General features: G+C 43.8%; 1 protein-coding gene across 2 annotated transcripts in view; it reads left to right on the top strand.

Annotated features, from left to right (window-relative positions):
• The window catches only part of sgsm3 (small G protein signaling modulator 3), a 184,173-nt gene extending 169,043 nt beyond the window's left edge, over positions 1 to 15,130 (top strand). For both annotated transcript variants that reach the window (XM_060849368.1, XM_060849367.1), the window contains 3 exons: positions 5,559 to 5,681; positions 6,530 to 6,590; positions 13,348 to 15,130. In XM_060849368.1, the coding sequence (XP_060705351.1) occupies positions 5,559 to 5,681; positions 6,530 to 6,590; positions 13,348 to 13,431 (268 nt within the window). In that variant the 3' untranslated portion in view covers positions 13,432 to 15,130. The remainder of the gene's footprint in view (positions 1 to 5,558; positions 5,682 to 6,529; positions 6,591 to 13,347) is intronic.
• Positions 15,131 to 17,109: the final 1,979 nt, after the last annotated feature.

Raw genomic sequence — 17,109 nt, 5'->3', positions numbered from 1 at the left:
GGAGTTCCCTACCCCAGGGAAAATACTTTGTCTATTTATCCTAACCATGCCCCTCATGATTTTATAAACCTCTAAAGGTCACCCCTTAACCTCCGACGCTCCAGGGAAAACAGCCCCAGCCTATCAGCCTGTCTAAAGCTCAAATCCTCCAACCCTGGCAAAATCCTTGTAAATCTTTTCTGAACCCCTTCAAGTTTCACAACATCCTTCCGATAGGAAGGAGACCAGAATTATATGCAATATTCCAAAAGTGGCCTAACCAATGTCCTGTACAGCCGCAACATGACCTCCCAACTCCTGTACCCAATACTCTGTCCAAAAATGAAAGCATACCAAACGCCGCCTTCACTATCCTATCTACCTGTGATTCTACTTTCAAGGAACTATGAACCTGCACTCCAAGGTCTCTTTGTTCAGCAACACTCCTTAGGATTTTATCATTAAGTTATGAGTCCTGCTATGATTTGCTTTTCCAAAATGCAGCACCTCACATTTATCTAAATTATTCCCCCTCTGCCATTCTTCAGCCCATCTGATCAAGATCCTGTTGTACTCTGAGGTAATCTTCTTTGCTGTCCACTACCCCTCCAATTTTGGTGTCATCTGCCAACCTACGAGCTATACCTCCGATATTCACATCCAAAGTCATTGATATAAATGATGAAAAGTAGTCGACCCAGCACCGATCCTTGTGGCACTCCACTGGTCACAGACCTCCAGTCTGAAAAACAACCTTCCACCATCACCCTCTGTCTTCTACCTTTGAGTCAGTAACAGCCAGTTTGCAAACTATAATATTTCAAAAATGGCACTGTGATGAAACCTGGTTAGCACTGCTGCATCACAGCATGAGGGACCTAGGTTCGATTCCAGCCTTGGGTGACTGCGTAAGGTTTGCACATTTTCCCTGTCAGCATAGGTTTCCGCCAGGAGCTGTAGTTTCTTTCTACCATTCAAAAATATGCAGATTAGGTGGATTGGCAGTGCTAAATTGCCTGTTCGTGTCCAGTGATATGCAGGTTAGATAGATTGGCCATGGTAAATGTAAAGTAAAAGGGATAGGAATGAGGGTCTGGTAGAATGTCTTTGGAGGGTTGACAGAGACTAGAACTGAATCTGCACACTGTGTAGGGTTTCATTGACTCTATAATATATTTTACTGATATTGATGAAAGATTAGCTAGTAGCCAGGATCAGTAGTGGCATAGGATGTTTCCTGCACAAGCAAATAGGGCCTCAGTTTTACAAAATCCCTATGGTGTGGAAACAGACCATATGGCCCAACAATTCCTCACCAACTCTCCGAAGAGCATCTCTCTTCTCTATCCCTGTAACCCCGCATTTCTCATGGCTAATCCACCTAATCTACACATCCCTGGACATTATGGCAATTTAGCATGTGCAATCCACCCTAACCTGCACATGTTTGGACTGTGGGAGGAAACCAGAGCACCTGGAGGAAACTTGAGCAGACATTGTGCAAACTCCACACAGACAGAAGTCCATGGCTGGAATTGAGCCCTGGTCCCTGGCACTGCTAAGCAGTAGTGCTAACCATTGAGCCACCACACCACCTTTTTAATGTTTTAACTGAGTGTCCAGCACCTATGAGAGTGCAGTGATGCCTCCGTGCTTCTGCCTTCATTTTGTTTTTGTCCTAACACTTGTTGGAACTCAGGAGAATGAGAGGCAACCTTACTGAAACATGCAAGATCCTTAAGGGACTTGACAGGGTCAGTGCATCGATCTTGTTTCCCCTTATGGAAGAGTCCAGGATCAGAAGGCATAATCTCATAACAAGTGGTTGTTTATTTAAAGCAGAAATGAGGAAGAATTTCTTCTCTTAGATAATGGTGAATCTGGAATTATTCACTGTAAAGGCTGAGTCACTAAGTATATTCAAGGCTGAGATGGACAGATTTCTAATCTGCAAGGGAATTGAAAATCATGGGGAGAAAGTGCATTATCACATCAGGCATGCTTTTGTTAAATAGCAGTACAGATGGGCTGTGAATGGCTTACTTTTGCTCTTACATCTTATGGTCGGTTTGCATCTGTTCCGATAATTGCAGTGACAGTAATTCCAGTACCCTGCCCCTTCAGTGAGTGATATTGTTTTGTAGCTTTTTAACAAATGTACAAGAGAGCTTTATTTGGAGATGGCTTGTCTTTCATTTCTTTTGTCTGTTATCTAAAGTTACTCTTGGATTAATGCTCCAATCTGTGGAACTCAGTTTCCATCATCCCTGCCTTCCTGTGTTCAGAGTACTATTGCTGTGTGCAGCACCCTGACTTTCTTAGAGGATGACAGGAATTGGAGTACACCATTCAGCCCATTGAGCCTGCTCTGCCATTCAGTGGCTGATCTGTGCCTAACCCCATATGCCTGCCTTGGACCCATATCCCTTAATACCCTTGCTTAATAAAATTGTCTATCTCAGATTTAAATCTAACAATTGAATTAGCATTGACCATCATTTAAAGAAGAGAGTTCCAAATGTCCACTACTCTTTAGCATGTAGAAGTGTTTTCTAACATCTCCCCTGAATGGCCTGACGCTAATTCTTCGACTATGCCCTAGTTCTAGAATCTCAATCAGTGGAATTAGTTTATCCTTATTTACGCTGATGTTCCCTCTTCGTATCCCAAAGACCTCGATTAGGTCACCACTTACTCTTCTGTTCTGGAGAGGAAAGTCCTAATTTGTCTAATCCCTCCCTTGTAACTTAACCTCTAAAGTATAGGTGTCATCCTCATAAACCTATGCTGAATTCCCTCCAGGGTCAAAACATCCTTCCGAGTGTATGGTGCCCAGCATTACTTTCAGTACTCTCCGTAGAGTCTAACCTGGGTTTTGTATAACTGCAGCATAACACCTGGATCCCCATACTCTAGCCCTTTAGATACAAAGGCCAGCATTTAGATTAGCCTTCTTGACTATTTTCTGCACTTGCTTGTGGGAGATTAAAAAGCTATGCACTTGATTCCGAAATCTCTTTAGATATTCACTATATTTATTTTTATGCCTTTTAAAAAATACCCTGATCTGTTCTTTCTCAGTCTAAACTCAATAATCTCCCATATGCTTATATTAAAATCCATCTGCCACTACTTTGCTCATTCACTAATCTGTCAATGTCATGTTGTAATTTTATGCTGCTGTCAACACTGAGTACAATCCTGCCTAATTTTGAATTGTCAGCAAATTTCAATTTTTAACTTGTTATAACACCTATCTAAGTCGTTAATGAATACTGTGAATAATTGAGGCTCCAACACAGATCCCTGTGGGATCACACCAGTCACATCCTGCCAATTTAACTACTTACCCATTCTTCCAATTCCCTGTTTTATGCCACTCAACAAATTTCTGATCCATGTCAGTAATTTGCTTCAATTCCATGGGCTTCCACCTAGCTCTTCCACCAGTCTTTTATATGGGACATAATCAAAAGCCTTCTGGAAGTCCACATAAGCCACATCCTCAGACTTACCACTGCCCACTACCTTTGCCACCTCTTCAAACAACTGAGGTTTGTCAGACATGACCCTTCATGAATCCATGCTGAATCTCCCTGACTGATTGAAATTTTTCAAGGTGTTCAGTTACCCTATCGTTGATTATAGTGTCTAACAATTTCCCCATCACAGATGTTAGGCTAGCTAGTTTGTAATTTCCTGGTTTCCCTTTGTTACCTTTCTGAAAGAGCAGAGTGACATGAGCAGTCCAGAGGCACAACTCCTGAATTCAGGGAACTCTGAAAGATTAGGGTTAGGGCATCAGCAGTGTACTGTCTTACCATTTTTAACACTGAGGATGGAAACCATCAGGTGCTGGGAATATGTCTCTCTTCAGTTCCATTAATTTCTCCATTATTGATGATTCCCGCCTCAGGCGACTCTGTGTGGAGGTTGCACATTCTCCCCATGCCCACATGGGTTTCCTCTGGGTGCTCCGGTTTCCTCCCACAATCCAAAAATGTGCAGGTTAAGTGAATTGGCCATGCTAAATTGCCCGTAGTGTTTGGGGTAGGGGAATGGGTCTGGGTGGGTTGTGCTTCGGCGGTTCGGTGTGGACATGTTGGGCCGAAGGGCCTGTTTCCATACTAAGTAATCTAATCTAATCTAATTTAGTTAAACTAATTTTACTTAGGTGCTGTCCCTGATCCTCTGAGACTTTTAATAAGCTATCCTCCTTTTCTGTTGTAAATACTAAAGCAAAATAATTGTTCATCATATTTGCCTCGTGGTCACTGACAATATCCCCACTCTCAGTTTCAGTTGGCCAGTAGTACTCTTTAGGAGATAATGAGGATTGCAGATGCTAGAGAGGTCAGAGTCAATGAGGTGTGGTGCTGGATAAAGCACAGTAGGTCAGGCAGTGTGTGAGGAGCAAGCGAGTTGACATTTTGGGCAGAATCCTTCATCATTCCTCACTGTCTCCTAGTTACTGAAAACCATACTGCGAAGCCTCTTTCAAGGATGCTAACCTTGAACAAGTTCCAATGTGGACCACAACTCTGGCTGTTTACCCTCCTCTTTCAGAATGTCTTGTGTCTGCTCAGAGATGTCCTTGACCCTGGCACCAGGGAGACAGCACAGGCTGGAGTCCCACTTACAGCAACAGAAATGCATACCTGTGCCCTGACTATAGAGTCTCTGATTGCAGCACTTACCTGCACTTTGACCCTCCCTGCTTTACAACAGAACCAGCTGTGGTGCCACTGTTTTAACTATTGGTGACATCATCCCCTAACAAGCCAATTTCCCACCCACCCAGCAGTATCCAAAATGACATACTTGTTTGAGAGGGGGTTTGGTACAGGGGTCTCATGCACTGACTGCCTACCCTTGCTGGTGTTCACCCATCTATCTGCCTCAACTTTGGTTGTGACCTCATCCCTGAAATTTCTATCTATGATGCTTTCCACCAGCTGCATGCTCCTAGGTGTGTGCATCTGCTGATCCAACCAATCCACATGGCCGTTCGAGAGGTCCTTGATCTCCCACATCTTGCAGGAGAAGCATACAACCCAATGAATTGCCATTTCTAACCCTCTAGTGACTACTCAGTTAGAAATTAAATAAGTAAATGAATAAATCTTATCTAGTTACTTAAATATACAGTTGTTGCTTACCAACTAAGAGGCTTTCTAAATACATTATCCACCATAAAACAATCATGTACTCTACCCTGCACTACAGTCCACTATTTCCACTATTCTAAGGCTCTGAATTAAATGTGAGGAAAGAAAGTCACCTGATTAATATTCACCAGTCAGGAGCCCTACTGTGCAGCAAATCATTTTTGAATTCCTAATGCAGTCAGGACCTTGTCTGAAGATTCTTCCACAATTCCTTTTTGAGTCATGGTGAGCAAACCGGCTTCTCCCAGAACCCTCCTCAGTCACTTCTCACTGCCACCCTCTCTGCCCAAAGTGCTCATTGTATTCCTTTTATTCATTGCTCTTAGGTTTGTGACATTAGTAATGTGTGTTATCATTATTTTGGATTGCATTGTGCTTGTCATGAATACTATTCTTCGATGCTCCTTACAGTGAGCAGGTTCTGCCACTATGGCTGGAGGTTCTCTGTTCAAGTATACAGACAGTGGAGAAATGGTATCAGCCATGGTCGTTCCTCCGCAGTCCTGGCTGGGTCCAAATCAAGTGTGAATTGAGGTGAGAAAGTGGTCTGAATGATGTTGCTGTGCAGGAATAGTTCCTGTATTGTTAATCACTTCTTTTAACTGAAGTCAGTTTCTTTTGTCTTATTGTTGCTTCTCTGGGAGTCCATGCTAATGTCTTGTTCCTGAAAGTTTGCAATGACACCTACCATTAATGTACCCAATTCCACTTCACAAAAGATGCCCCCTCTGCCATTCTCCCCACCTCATCCAGGAGGGGATTATGCTTGATACTCATCACCTGTACCAGTCAAATGGAGAAGCTGTGTGGTGTAGTGAAAATGTCAGAAGCCTAGGCTTATGGTCTGGGAATGTGGCTTGTATCACATTATGGCAAATAGTTGAATTTGAATTCAACAAAAATCTGGAATAAAATAAATATTGTGGCCATCCAATTGTCGTAAAAACACAATTTTTTTTAGGGAAGAAAATCTACTGACCTTACCCAGTCTGAACTATACATGACTCTAGACCCACAGCAATGTGGTTAACTGTTTATCTACCCTATGGGCATTTAAGGTTGGGCAATAAATGCTGACCTAGCCATACCAACATCTATGAGCAAGTAAAGAAAATTCCCCTCTATCTGTTGCTGGCTTTACTACAGAGTTTATCAGTGGGCCCATATGATGAGTATCTGTGGCATTGGTGTTGGAACATATCTGGAAAATGTTTAGTGAGCGTGCCCTGACATTAGAGAACTTGATTAATAAAGAGAATTACACTTTCACTGTGATTACATTTTCTTCAATGTTTTAGCACTCACTCACGTCACTAGCAGCATGTCTCTTGTTCTATGGTATAATATCTATGGTAAATGAATTCTCTCATTCTGTGTTACAGGGTTTTATCCAGGTTTGCATTCAGCCTTTCTCCGGATTGGGAACTGCCCATTAGGAAAGAGGTAAAGAACAAACCATGTTGAAGGTGCTATGTTTCAATCCCATGGAGGTTGCACCCAGACAATGAGCCCGTACCCATTCCACTAGGCATTACACCCCTGAAGATACTCCATCCTCTCCACTTGACAGTACATCTCTACAATATGCAAGTGTCCACTCCACTGGATATTACACCTTACATTGAGCCATTGTCCACTTCATTAGACATTACAATAAGGAATGAGGTCCTGAAAGCAGCATTCAGGGAGATATGGAAGGAAATTAAAAAGCAGTTATCATGGGATTACTCCCAGCGCCATGTGCTAATGATCATAAGAGCAGGAGGATTGATTAATTGAGCACATGGCTAGAGAGCTGGTGTTGGATGGAAGCCATCCGAATTCTGAGGCACTGGGACCAGTTCAGGAGCAGATGGGTCTCTGTATAAATTGGACAGATTACATTTTATTGGGCTGGGATTAATATCCTCACAGAAGGATTTGCTAGTGCTATTGTGGTTTGCTTAAACTTGCTTGTCAAGTGGATAGGAATTTGGAAGGCAGTTAAGCTGGTAGCGGGAGTACAAAAAGCTACAAGTGAGGTAAGAAACAAAGGGAAGGTACCAGGTCTGTCTCAAATACAGAATAATACCAAAGATACAAAACTAAAGGTCACTTTACCTGAATACATTCCGCTACTGGTGAAATTAGTGGAGCTGGATGGTCAGATATTCCTGGGACTTGATGGTCTACATACCGGAATGTTGAAAGAGATGGCTACAGGCATGCATTGGTAATAATTTTCCAAAATACCATAGATTCTGGAATGGTTTCTGAAGATTGGATGCTTGTAAATGTCACCCATTGTTTTACAAAGAGCAAAAGAGAAGTACTGCGTAGGAACAGGCCCTTCAGCCCTCCAAGCCTGTGCCAATCATCATGCCTTAACTAAAGTAAAAAACAAGCTTTCTTCCTTTATTTGGTCTGTATCCCTTTATTCCCTCCCTATTCATGTAACTATCCAGATGCCTGTTAAATGTCACCCATGTGCCTGCTTCCACCACATCTTCTGACAGTGGCATTCCAGGCTCCTACTACTCTTTGCGTGAAAGACATCCCTTGCACATTCCCTGAAACTTTCCTCCTCTCACCTTGAACCTTTGCCCCCTTGTAATTGAAACTTCAACCCTGGGAAAAAGCCTCTGACTATCTTCCCTATCTGTGCCCCTCATAATTGCATAGACCTCTCAAGTGTCCTCTCAGCTTCCGTCTTTTTAACTTTTCCTCATTGCTAATGCCCTCAAGATCAAGGAGCAAGGGGAGAAAACAGGGAATTTTAGATTTGTCAGCCTGATATCAGTAATACAGAAAATGCAAGAATCTTTCAATAAGGACTTGATAAATGGATAGTTGGATAAAAATAATCTGGGGTAGTCAGCATGGATTTTGCAAGGGGCGAATCATATTTGAGAAACTTGAAATTTTTTTGAAAATGTTTCTAACAAAATCAAGAAACGAAAGTTGATGGATGAAGTATATTTAAACTTTCAGAAAGCTTTTGATAACAAGTTGGGAAGCAAAATTAAAGTATATGGGATAGGAGATAGTCTACTGGAATGAATTAATAATTGGGCTGTTCAACAGAAAATAGAGTAGGGATAAATGGGTTGATGGAGGACGTTGGTCTTGTGGATATTCAGAGGGAGACCTATACCCTCACATGCCTCTGTAAAGGTGCTGACAGTGGTCTGGAGTATGTCCTCAGAGGTTGCACATCTCCAAGAATCATCTGCATCCTGCAGTTCGATTACACTGATTGGAGTGATTTTGGATTTGTTTGAAGGCGAAGGAGGTTTAATAATTTCCTGCAGTTTGTGTAAGTTAGCTCCACTCCAGCAGGGAGCTTGTCAGTAATGAGGGGAAGCATTGTAGCGAGGTAGATCGAGAACAGTGTTGGGGCAATGACACAGCCCTGCCTGGCACTGTTCCAAATGGGCAATGGGCCGGTGATGGATCCAAGGACGCTCTATTCTTCCCCACTAATGCTGTCAAAGGCCTTTGTGAGGTCGAAGGCGGCCATGTGCAGGTTCTTTTCTCTGCGTTTCTCCTGTAGCTATCGCGTGATGAAAATCATGTCGATTGTGCCCCTTTGTGGCAGGCAGTCACACTGTGGTTCAGAGGAGGAGTTCCTCAGCCACAGATAGGAGACGCTTGAGTAGGACCCTCACGATGACTTTTTTCCAACGGTTAACAGCGAGGGGATTCCCCTGTAGTTACCACAGTCAGACCTGTTCCCTTTTTTTGAAAATACTCATGACTCTGTCGTCTTGGAGCTCTGCCAGGATACTCTTCTCCTTCCAGATAAGGCAGACAAAGGTGTGGAGCTGCAACAGGAGCTCTTTGCTCTTGCTTCAATGCCTCAGCAGTGATATGGTCTGCTCCAGCAGCCTTGTTGTTCTTAAGTTGGCAGATGGCCTTCTCCACTTTGTGTAAGCCTGGGGTGTTGCTGAGCTCGTGGTGTGTAGTATGATATGGGATGCATTCAAGGGCGCTTGGATCAACAACAGAGCCCTATTGAGGAGGTCTCTAAAGTGCTCCCCTCACTTTTGATGGCTTTTTTTGGGGGGTTTTTGATAGCTTTTTTGGGGTTTTTGATGGCTTATCTTTGATAAGAGTCACTCTGTCCTTGACCAGCAGTGGGTGTGCCTTGAGGGTTTGGTCCATAGCTGGTGTTGACAGCCCAGAAGAAACCCTGCATGTATGTCATTGTTGTCGGCCACTCATTGGGCCTCTAATGCTTTCTCCATCCACTACCTGTTCGTTTATGTCAGCGATATGGATTTGGACCTCTGCCATCAGTCACCTGTAGATCTGTCATTTCTCTTCCTAGTGCATTTATTGTTTTACACGCAGAAATTACACAGTTTCATAATTCTTGGATCTCATGATCATTCTCATCAAACCAGTTTTGGTGTTTCCTGGTTGAGTGACTGACTGGATTTTTGCAGGCATTGGCTATATCAGTCTTAGGGATGGACCAGAGACTGTTGGAATCCCGCAACTCAGTGTCACTGAGGGTCACGAGGTGTGTGGAGAGGAGTTGGTTGTATGACACTATTTATTCCCGGTCTTTGAACTTTTTGCAGCATTGCTTCTGTTGTCGCTGCTGTGGAGAAGCTATATTTATGTTGATCCTGGCTCTAATCAGGCAATGGTCCATACAGCAGTCAAATCTCCGTCACGACGTGGATAATTTGAACTTATTTTTTATTAATTCACAGGATGAGAGCATCGCTGGCTGGGCAGGGTGCAGTTGAGAGTCAGCCATATGGCTGTGGGTCTGCAATCACATGTAGGCCAGACCAGGTTAGAATGGCAGTTTCCTTCTCTGAAGGGCATTAGTGACCCAGACAAGTTTTTCCAACAATCAACAATGGAGTCATGGTCATTGTTAGCCTCTTAATTTCAGTTATTCATTGAATTCAAATTCCACCATCTGTCATGGTGGGATTTGAACCTGGATCCCCAGAGCATTACCTGGGTCTCTGGATTAACAGTCCAGTGATAATGCCACTAGGCCATTGCCTCTCCGATCCCTTACTCTGATGATGACATAGTCAAGGAGATGCCAGTGACTGGATCTCAGGTGTTGCCACATTGTCTTGTATTTGTCCCTTTGGTGAAACAGTCTGGTAGTAATGAGGAGATTGTGTTCACAGCATTTGGTCAGGAGAAGGATGCCTTCGGAGTTTTGCTTCCCTACTCTCTCTTTCCTGATTACATCGTCCCAAAGGTCTCCACTTTCGTTGAGGACGATTAGTTTGTCTGCAGCAGGGGCCCGTGAGAGAGATTCGTCAAAACTGGATTAGAATTTCTTCTTGTCCTCATCTTCTGCATCAAGCTCTGATGCATATGCAGAATCGCATGACATACTGGTTCCCAGCAAGGGGGGTTAGGACTGTCATGAGGTATTCGCTTATTCTGCAAAGGGAGTCTTTAAGTTGATTCAGCAGTTCATTTTTGACAGCAAAACCAACACTATGGATGCAGTGTTCTCCTTCAGCCTTGCCCCCCCCCATGGGTTTCACTTACGGCAGCAATGTCAATAACATAGCGCCTGAGTTCCAGGCAATGATGGCGGTGTGGCGTTCCAGTCTGTCACTGATGGGACAGTTCATAAGGGTCCCAAACTTCATCCTGAGGATGTGGAAAGTGCCTGTACAGTACTTTTAATGTGAGGAGACCGTTGCACACCGACTATCACACAGGCGAAGCAACTCAATGTCCAATAGTGAGGGGAGGGGAGGCCAGGCACTGCTGTTTGGCCTTAGATTGCCAGCTGTGGAGTGCAGACAAACAGCTTGGTGCTGGTCAGCTGCTCATGCTGTGTGAAAATGGGAGGAAGGGGAAAAAATGGGAAGGACTGTGCAATTGCTGCTATTGTCCTTGTCATCCTCAGTTTGTGATTGTGAAATCACTATGTGGGGGGTGTTGTAAAAATCACTAAGCTGGGGGTTGGGGAGAATTTATATCAAAACAAATTAGACTTGGTTGGTGGAGTTTATAAAATCACTGAATTGGTTGGTGAGTAGTTTATAGATTACTGGGCTGGGAGGGTGTAATAAGATTATTGGACAGAAGGCATTTTAAAAAAACACAACTTGGGTGGGGGTTGTTTTATAAAATTCTGGATTAGTGGTGCTGGAAGAGCACAGCAGTTCAGGCAGCATCCAAAGTGCAGCGAAATCGACGTTTCAGACAAATGCCCTTCATCAGTGAGCCTGAAGCGTGGAGAGATAAGCTAGATGAGGGTGGGGGTGGGGAGAAAGTAGCGTAGAGTATAATGGGTGAGTGGGGGAGGGGATGAAGGTGATGGGTCAGGGAAGAGAGGGTGGAGTGGATAGGTGGAAAAGGAGACAGGCAGGTTGGACAAGTCCGGACAAGTCATGGGACAGTGCTGAGCTGGAAGTTTGGAACTAGGGTGAGGTGGGGGAAGGGGAAATGAGGAAACTGTTGAAGTCCACATTGATGCCCTGGGGTTGAAGTGTTCCGAGGCGGAAGATGAGGCATTCTTCCTCCAGGCGTCTGGTGGTGAGGGAGCGGCAGTGAAGGAGGCCCAGGACCTCCATGTCCTTGGCAGAGTGGGAGGGAGAGTTGAAAGGTTGGGCCACGGGGCGGTTAGGTTGATTGGTGCGGGTGTCCCGGAGATGTTCGCTAAAGCGCTCTGCTAGGAGGCGCCCAGTCTCCCCAGTGTAGAGGAAACTTCATCGGGAGCAACGGATACAATAAATGTATTAGTGGATGTGCAGGTAAAACTTTGATGAAACACTGGGCTCTCGAGGTGTTAAAAAAGAGAGGATCACTGGACTGGGAGGGTGTTATGATATTACTGAACTGTGGGGTGGCATAAAAGCACTGGGTAAGGGGGTTATAAAAACAATGGACTGGAGTTTATATTAACACTGGAATGGGGAGGACAGGGAGTTTTATGAAAATCTCGCCGTAGTTGCAACAATAGGAGCTCTGGGGTTGATGGGCAGGCAATTTATAGGCTGTGCTTGGCCCTGTTAAGAGCAGCCAGAAGACTGGAAGAGTGGTGTTCAGGTCTCAGTCCCTAGAGGTGTGAGCAGGAGAGGTTGAAGAAGGGGCAGTAAGGGAGGAAGGACAGGAAGGTAATTGTGGACCAGGTTATCCCCACCATCTTTCCTATTGCCATAGTGGGAATGTAACAAAGGTTCACTTGACTTGTTCACAGAATGGTGGGGCTGCCCAATGAAGAAAAATTGGGCCTGTATTCCTCACAGTTTCAAACAATGAGAGATTTTCTCATTAAAATTTGAAAATTACTATCGCAGGGGCCTGTGGAAGCTCTGTCTTTGAGTATATTTAAAGTAGTGGTTGACAAATTTGTATTATCAATGGTATAAAGGTTATGGAGATAGGCTATGCAAAAGGCACTGACACAGTTGTCTTGATGGGCTGAATGACCTACTCCTGTTCCTACCTCGCTACAGTAAATTGGTGTCCATTCCACTGGACCTTACATCACCACAGTGAGCTAGCATACAGTTCATTCGACATTTTATCTCTGTGGGTACCCAGGATCTATTTTCTTGACAATATACCTTTATAGGGAATCAATGGAAATTAGAAGCTGACAGTTTTCCAGTGTCCACTCCACTGGTCATTGAAGCCTGACAGGAAGTTCAGTGCCCACTTCATTGGAGTGTATGCCTGACATTTGACCCTTGCTCGATGTGCATAAACACAGTTTGGAGGCTGTTCAGTGTGTTGAGGGGGTGTGCCATTTGCAATCAAGTGGTTCTGTCTGTGTTTATGGAAGTGGAGGGTGGGGAAGGATCCGGTAATAGTGATGTTTCTGTTTCTATTTGGGTGTGAATGCACTGGTGGAGGGAGTGAAATTACGAAGGGTGCAATGTTTATGATGTGATATGGTCTGTATGTGAGGGAAGTTGGGATGTGTGTAAGGTGCTGATGGGGTTGGCCTAAGTGAGGTTTCTGTATATAGAGAAGTTCAACAGGATAGTGATACCTCAGAGGGGAGAGGTGTGTGTGGGGCAGAGTTTGTATCTTGTGGAATGTGAATGTGGGAGTAATAGTCTTACAATGTTCTGTGTGGTTGTGGCTATAGAAGGATGATCTCTGTGTTTCTTCTTAGTTGCAGTATGACTGGGGAAAAGACCATGAACACTGAATAAGAAGAAGCTCTGTTTAATTGAGCAATACCATCTGACCACAACAGCTTTTTTTTTCTGCTTAGGACAAAGAGAAGAAGCCTCTAAAAGATGGAGTCCAGGACATGCTGGTGAAGCATCATCTCTTCAGCTGGGATATTGATGGTTAATAACACCTCTCCTCCAATGAAAACACTCAACGCCAAATCTCCATGAGTATGTGACTCTACAGGTGCCTGTTGACATTGTGATCCCCCAATCCAAATCAGTCCTGGCAAAGTCCTGCCTTGCACTCAAACCACAGTGAAACAATATTTCATTATAATCCTGTAAATATTCCTCTGAACCCCTCACATTCCATGCCCTATTCCCTCTCTCCACACCAAAACTAGCACACAGCTCTTCCATAATGCTCATTGACATGCTTGGGGGTCTTTGCTATCCTGATTTCATTTGGTGAGTTGGCCTGTGCTGTAGCCTTTCCTTTCCTGCTAAGGGAATCCACCCTTTAGAAATGGTATTTTAAGTGTCTCATCACTCCCTTGATTCTAGTCATTTTTTTTTGTGTGAAGGCCAGAGTTTGGGCTTTGATACAGCTCAATAACAAATGTTTGAGTGAATAAACCAAACATGGGGCAGTGCCTCTCTGAGTAAAATCCTCCAGCCTGTCCTATAGAGCGCTCGATGTTCTTTACCAGGAGAGCAGTAAATATACTGAGCCTAGAAGACAGCAAAGGACACACCCATGTCACTTTGTCATTCTTGGTGATGGATCTCGGCGTGTAGAAATGATGATGAATGCAGTTCCCCAATGTCCTACATGTTCCAATAATATGGACCATCTGCACTGCTCAAAACTGGATCAATTCAAACAGATGCTAGCCACAACTACCAGATGTTGTAAGGGATCAAATTGACAATGCAGCGCATTTTAATGTAATGAAATACTCTAAAGCAGTTAAAAGCTGCCATAACTATATTTATTTACCATTTCTGGATGCCTGTCTGCTTTTAACAATCGGGGTTGCGCTCTCTTTTAGTTTGGTTGCTTTAGCATGGGAAGGTTGATTTCCTAATGAAGCAGTTATTAGTGATTTCTGAAGGAGTGTGTCTGGAAATAGCTATCTCCTGTGTCCTGAAAGATTGATCCAATAAGCAGGTTTTACCTGATAGTCCAGTGTATTTACATTAACCTACAGCTGGGGGAGGGGGGGGGGGTGGCGGTGGAGGGGGAAGGGCAGAGATGCTGCCACTGACTGACAGACAATTAAAGAACAAAAGGCTCATTTATTGCCACCCAGGCTGCAGAATATTGTCTGAACGGCAGGGTACAATGAGGCCACAACGAAGGAGAAACCATAAGAAGGCGACTTATGCATCTTATGGAATGCAAAAAGAATATCCGTCTCCCTAAGTACCAAAAATTTCCATCTCCTGAACTTCTTGCAGCCTTGTTTGCCAGTAAGGACTGCTGACCATTAGCAAAGACCTCAACAACTGGGAAACTGTGCCAATCTAAATGCAAAATTACTGTGTAATTAAGTAGAAAAATTACAAAATGAATTTTGTGACAACTGTCCCAGCATTTTTCTGATTCCTGGAAATGCCATATTATTCCAAAACCCCTCTTTCCCAGCTGGAAATGGTTCTAGCAACAAGTCACTTTGTTGGGATGGTATGCAGTGCAGGTCCTGTAGGATTCAGCAGATTCAATATCATCCACATATCTTCTCCCAGTTTGAATTTCCAGATAATTGAGTTTTATTCTTTGTCTTCCTTGACTTTTCTTCAATCATTGGTCTTTGTGTACAAACTTTTTATCATGTTAGCTATTTGTAAATAAGAAATAAATGATTACTGGGTTACTGATGTCGGGTGTCTATGCCGTTTATTGCTTCCACATTCCAAGACAATGGTAGAATCGCAGTGCAGTATAAGGGCTCCTCAGTGCAGGAACCTGGAGCTCGTCTTCTCTACTTTACTTCCTTTTCCAGTGCTATTTTTAAACAAAAGAATTCCATCCCTTTTAACGTCTTTGACAGCAGATATCTTCTCCTGACCCAGGCCCAGCAACTTGGAGACTTCCAGCAGCCCAGAATGATAGTATAGTCCTAGCATCTGACAGGATGGTTTCCCTGTGTCTTGTCCAGGAGGGTTGGTATCGGCCTGATGTGGTGACCTTGCCCCAGTGTGGAAGTTTTCTTTAGCAGCTTCAGGGTATTAAGGTCTATTCCAGCACAAAGGTCTCATCCTGGCCTGGAGAACTCATCCTTGCTTCAGAGGAGGCTTCTGTGTCCTCCAATGGCCTGCGGTGGAGGTCTCGCCTCTGGGTGTCAGAGAGGTTTCAGCAGTGGCAGTTTTGGCCCAGTTGTTCAGCAGACCCGAAACCATGGAACCATGTGATGAACTCTTACTTTTTTATTTACTTATCTGGGACTTATGGGATTAAATTGGGTGCTGTGATATGTCAACTTATAAAACTTCTCATTGTATTTTTGTGAAAATGCATGTGTCAATAAATTACTATTCTATTTCCTGCTCCTTACAACCTGCAGCTTATGATTGCCTCTCACATCAGAGATGTTGAGGCACCCACTGATTGATCCTCTGGCAAACTCATGGTAAAGCTCTGCTAACTGTTAATGATCTGTCAGAAGGAGGGAGAGGGAATCTTGGTTCTACTGCAACAATTTCATACAGTGGTAAGACATTGTAAAATATAAGAAAGCTTAGGAAAATGCATAAAATACAGGAACCCACAGTCTATTGCCCCATCAGTATTAATGCTGGAGGACAGGAATTGAAAAAGAGAGGTGGACTGGGTGTCAGGTTAACAATTCATCTAGACCAGTGTGGACTTGCAGTGCAAAGAATTGACTTTGGCTCCATATCACAATGCAGCTTTGCAAATGGTTAAACAATTGAACAAGGAGCAAAAGACATCCCGTTTAGCTTCCGAAAAGGCTGCATGTGATAATTTATATTGACACTAGTCTTCAGCAATCACTCGCTAACGAGTATGATTGTTCCCCCGGGATATTCTGTGTGACTGATCATGGGTTCTGTGGGTCCTTGGGAGTCTGGTCCGATGGCACACATTTGGCAGGTGTTTCTGGGAAGTGGATTGTTGGCATTCCTTTCTCCAGTTCCTTTTCCATACTTCCTCTTGCCGATTGGTGTTTTGAGAGAATTGTATCCTCCAAATTCCTCCACAATAGTTTCTTCTGAACAAGCGTGTTGACTTCCTGAGGGAAGCTTTCCAGACATCTTTAAAATGATTCCTTTTTCTCCCTTGATTTGTGTGCCTGTTGTGTGCAGGGCAAAGATAGCTTGCTTTGGCGGACAGAACTCAGGCATCTTAAGGACATGACCAGCCCAGCGGAGTTCGTTTTGGATGACCATGGCTTCAATGCTGGTGCTATTGACTCTTTCAAAGATGCTGATGTTAATACTCCTGTCCTCTCCGCTGATGTGGAGAATCTGTCTCAAATGACGCTAATTGGTTCTTAGACGCCACCTCAAGGGCACTCACTATGTGTAGTCCAAGATTTGAAGTGATATAGAAGTGTCAGAAGGATGACTGCCTCATACACAAGGACCTTGGTATCAGCACGGATGTCATCATCATTGAAAACTCTATCCTTAGATATCCAAAGATGGAACCCACAGATTAGATGCAATGTTGAAACTTTATATCAATGTCAAACTTAACTTAGAATAGTTTCCTAGGCAGAGGAAGTGGGAGGAGTTCTCCATTGATCTTAGTGGAGGAGTAGACCAGTGCTTGACCTGGGATAGGTTGGTCAAGGTTTGAGTCTTGAGGTTGAGGCCGAGACAGATTCTCTGGT

The sequence above is a fragment of the Hemiscyllium ocellatum genome, chromosome 33, assembly GCF_020745735.1.
Source record: "Hemiscyllium ocellatum isolate sHemOce1 chromosome 33, sHemOce1.pat.X.cur, whole genome shotgun sequence".
Lineage (NCBI taxonomy): Eukaryota > Metazoa > Chordata > Chondrichthyes > Orectolobiformes > Hemiscylliidae > Hemiscyllium > Hemiscyllium ocellatum.
Note: the sequence above shows the minus strand (reverse complement) of the source record. Positions and strands in the feature narration are given on the sequence as shown.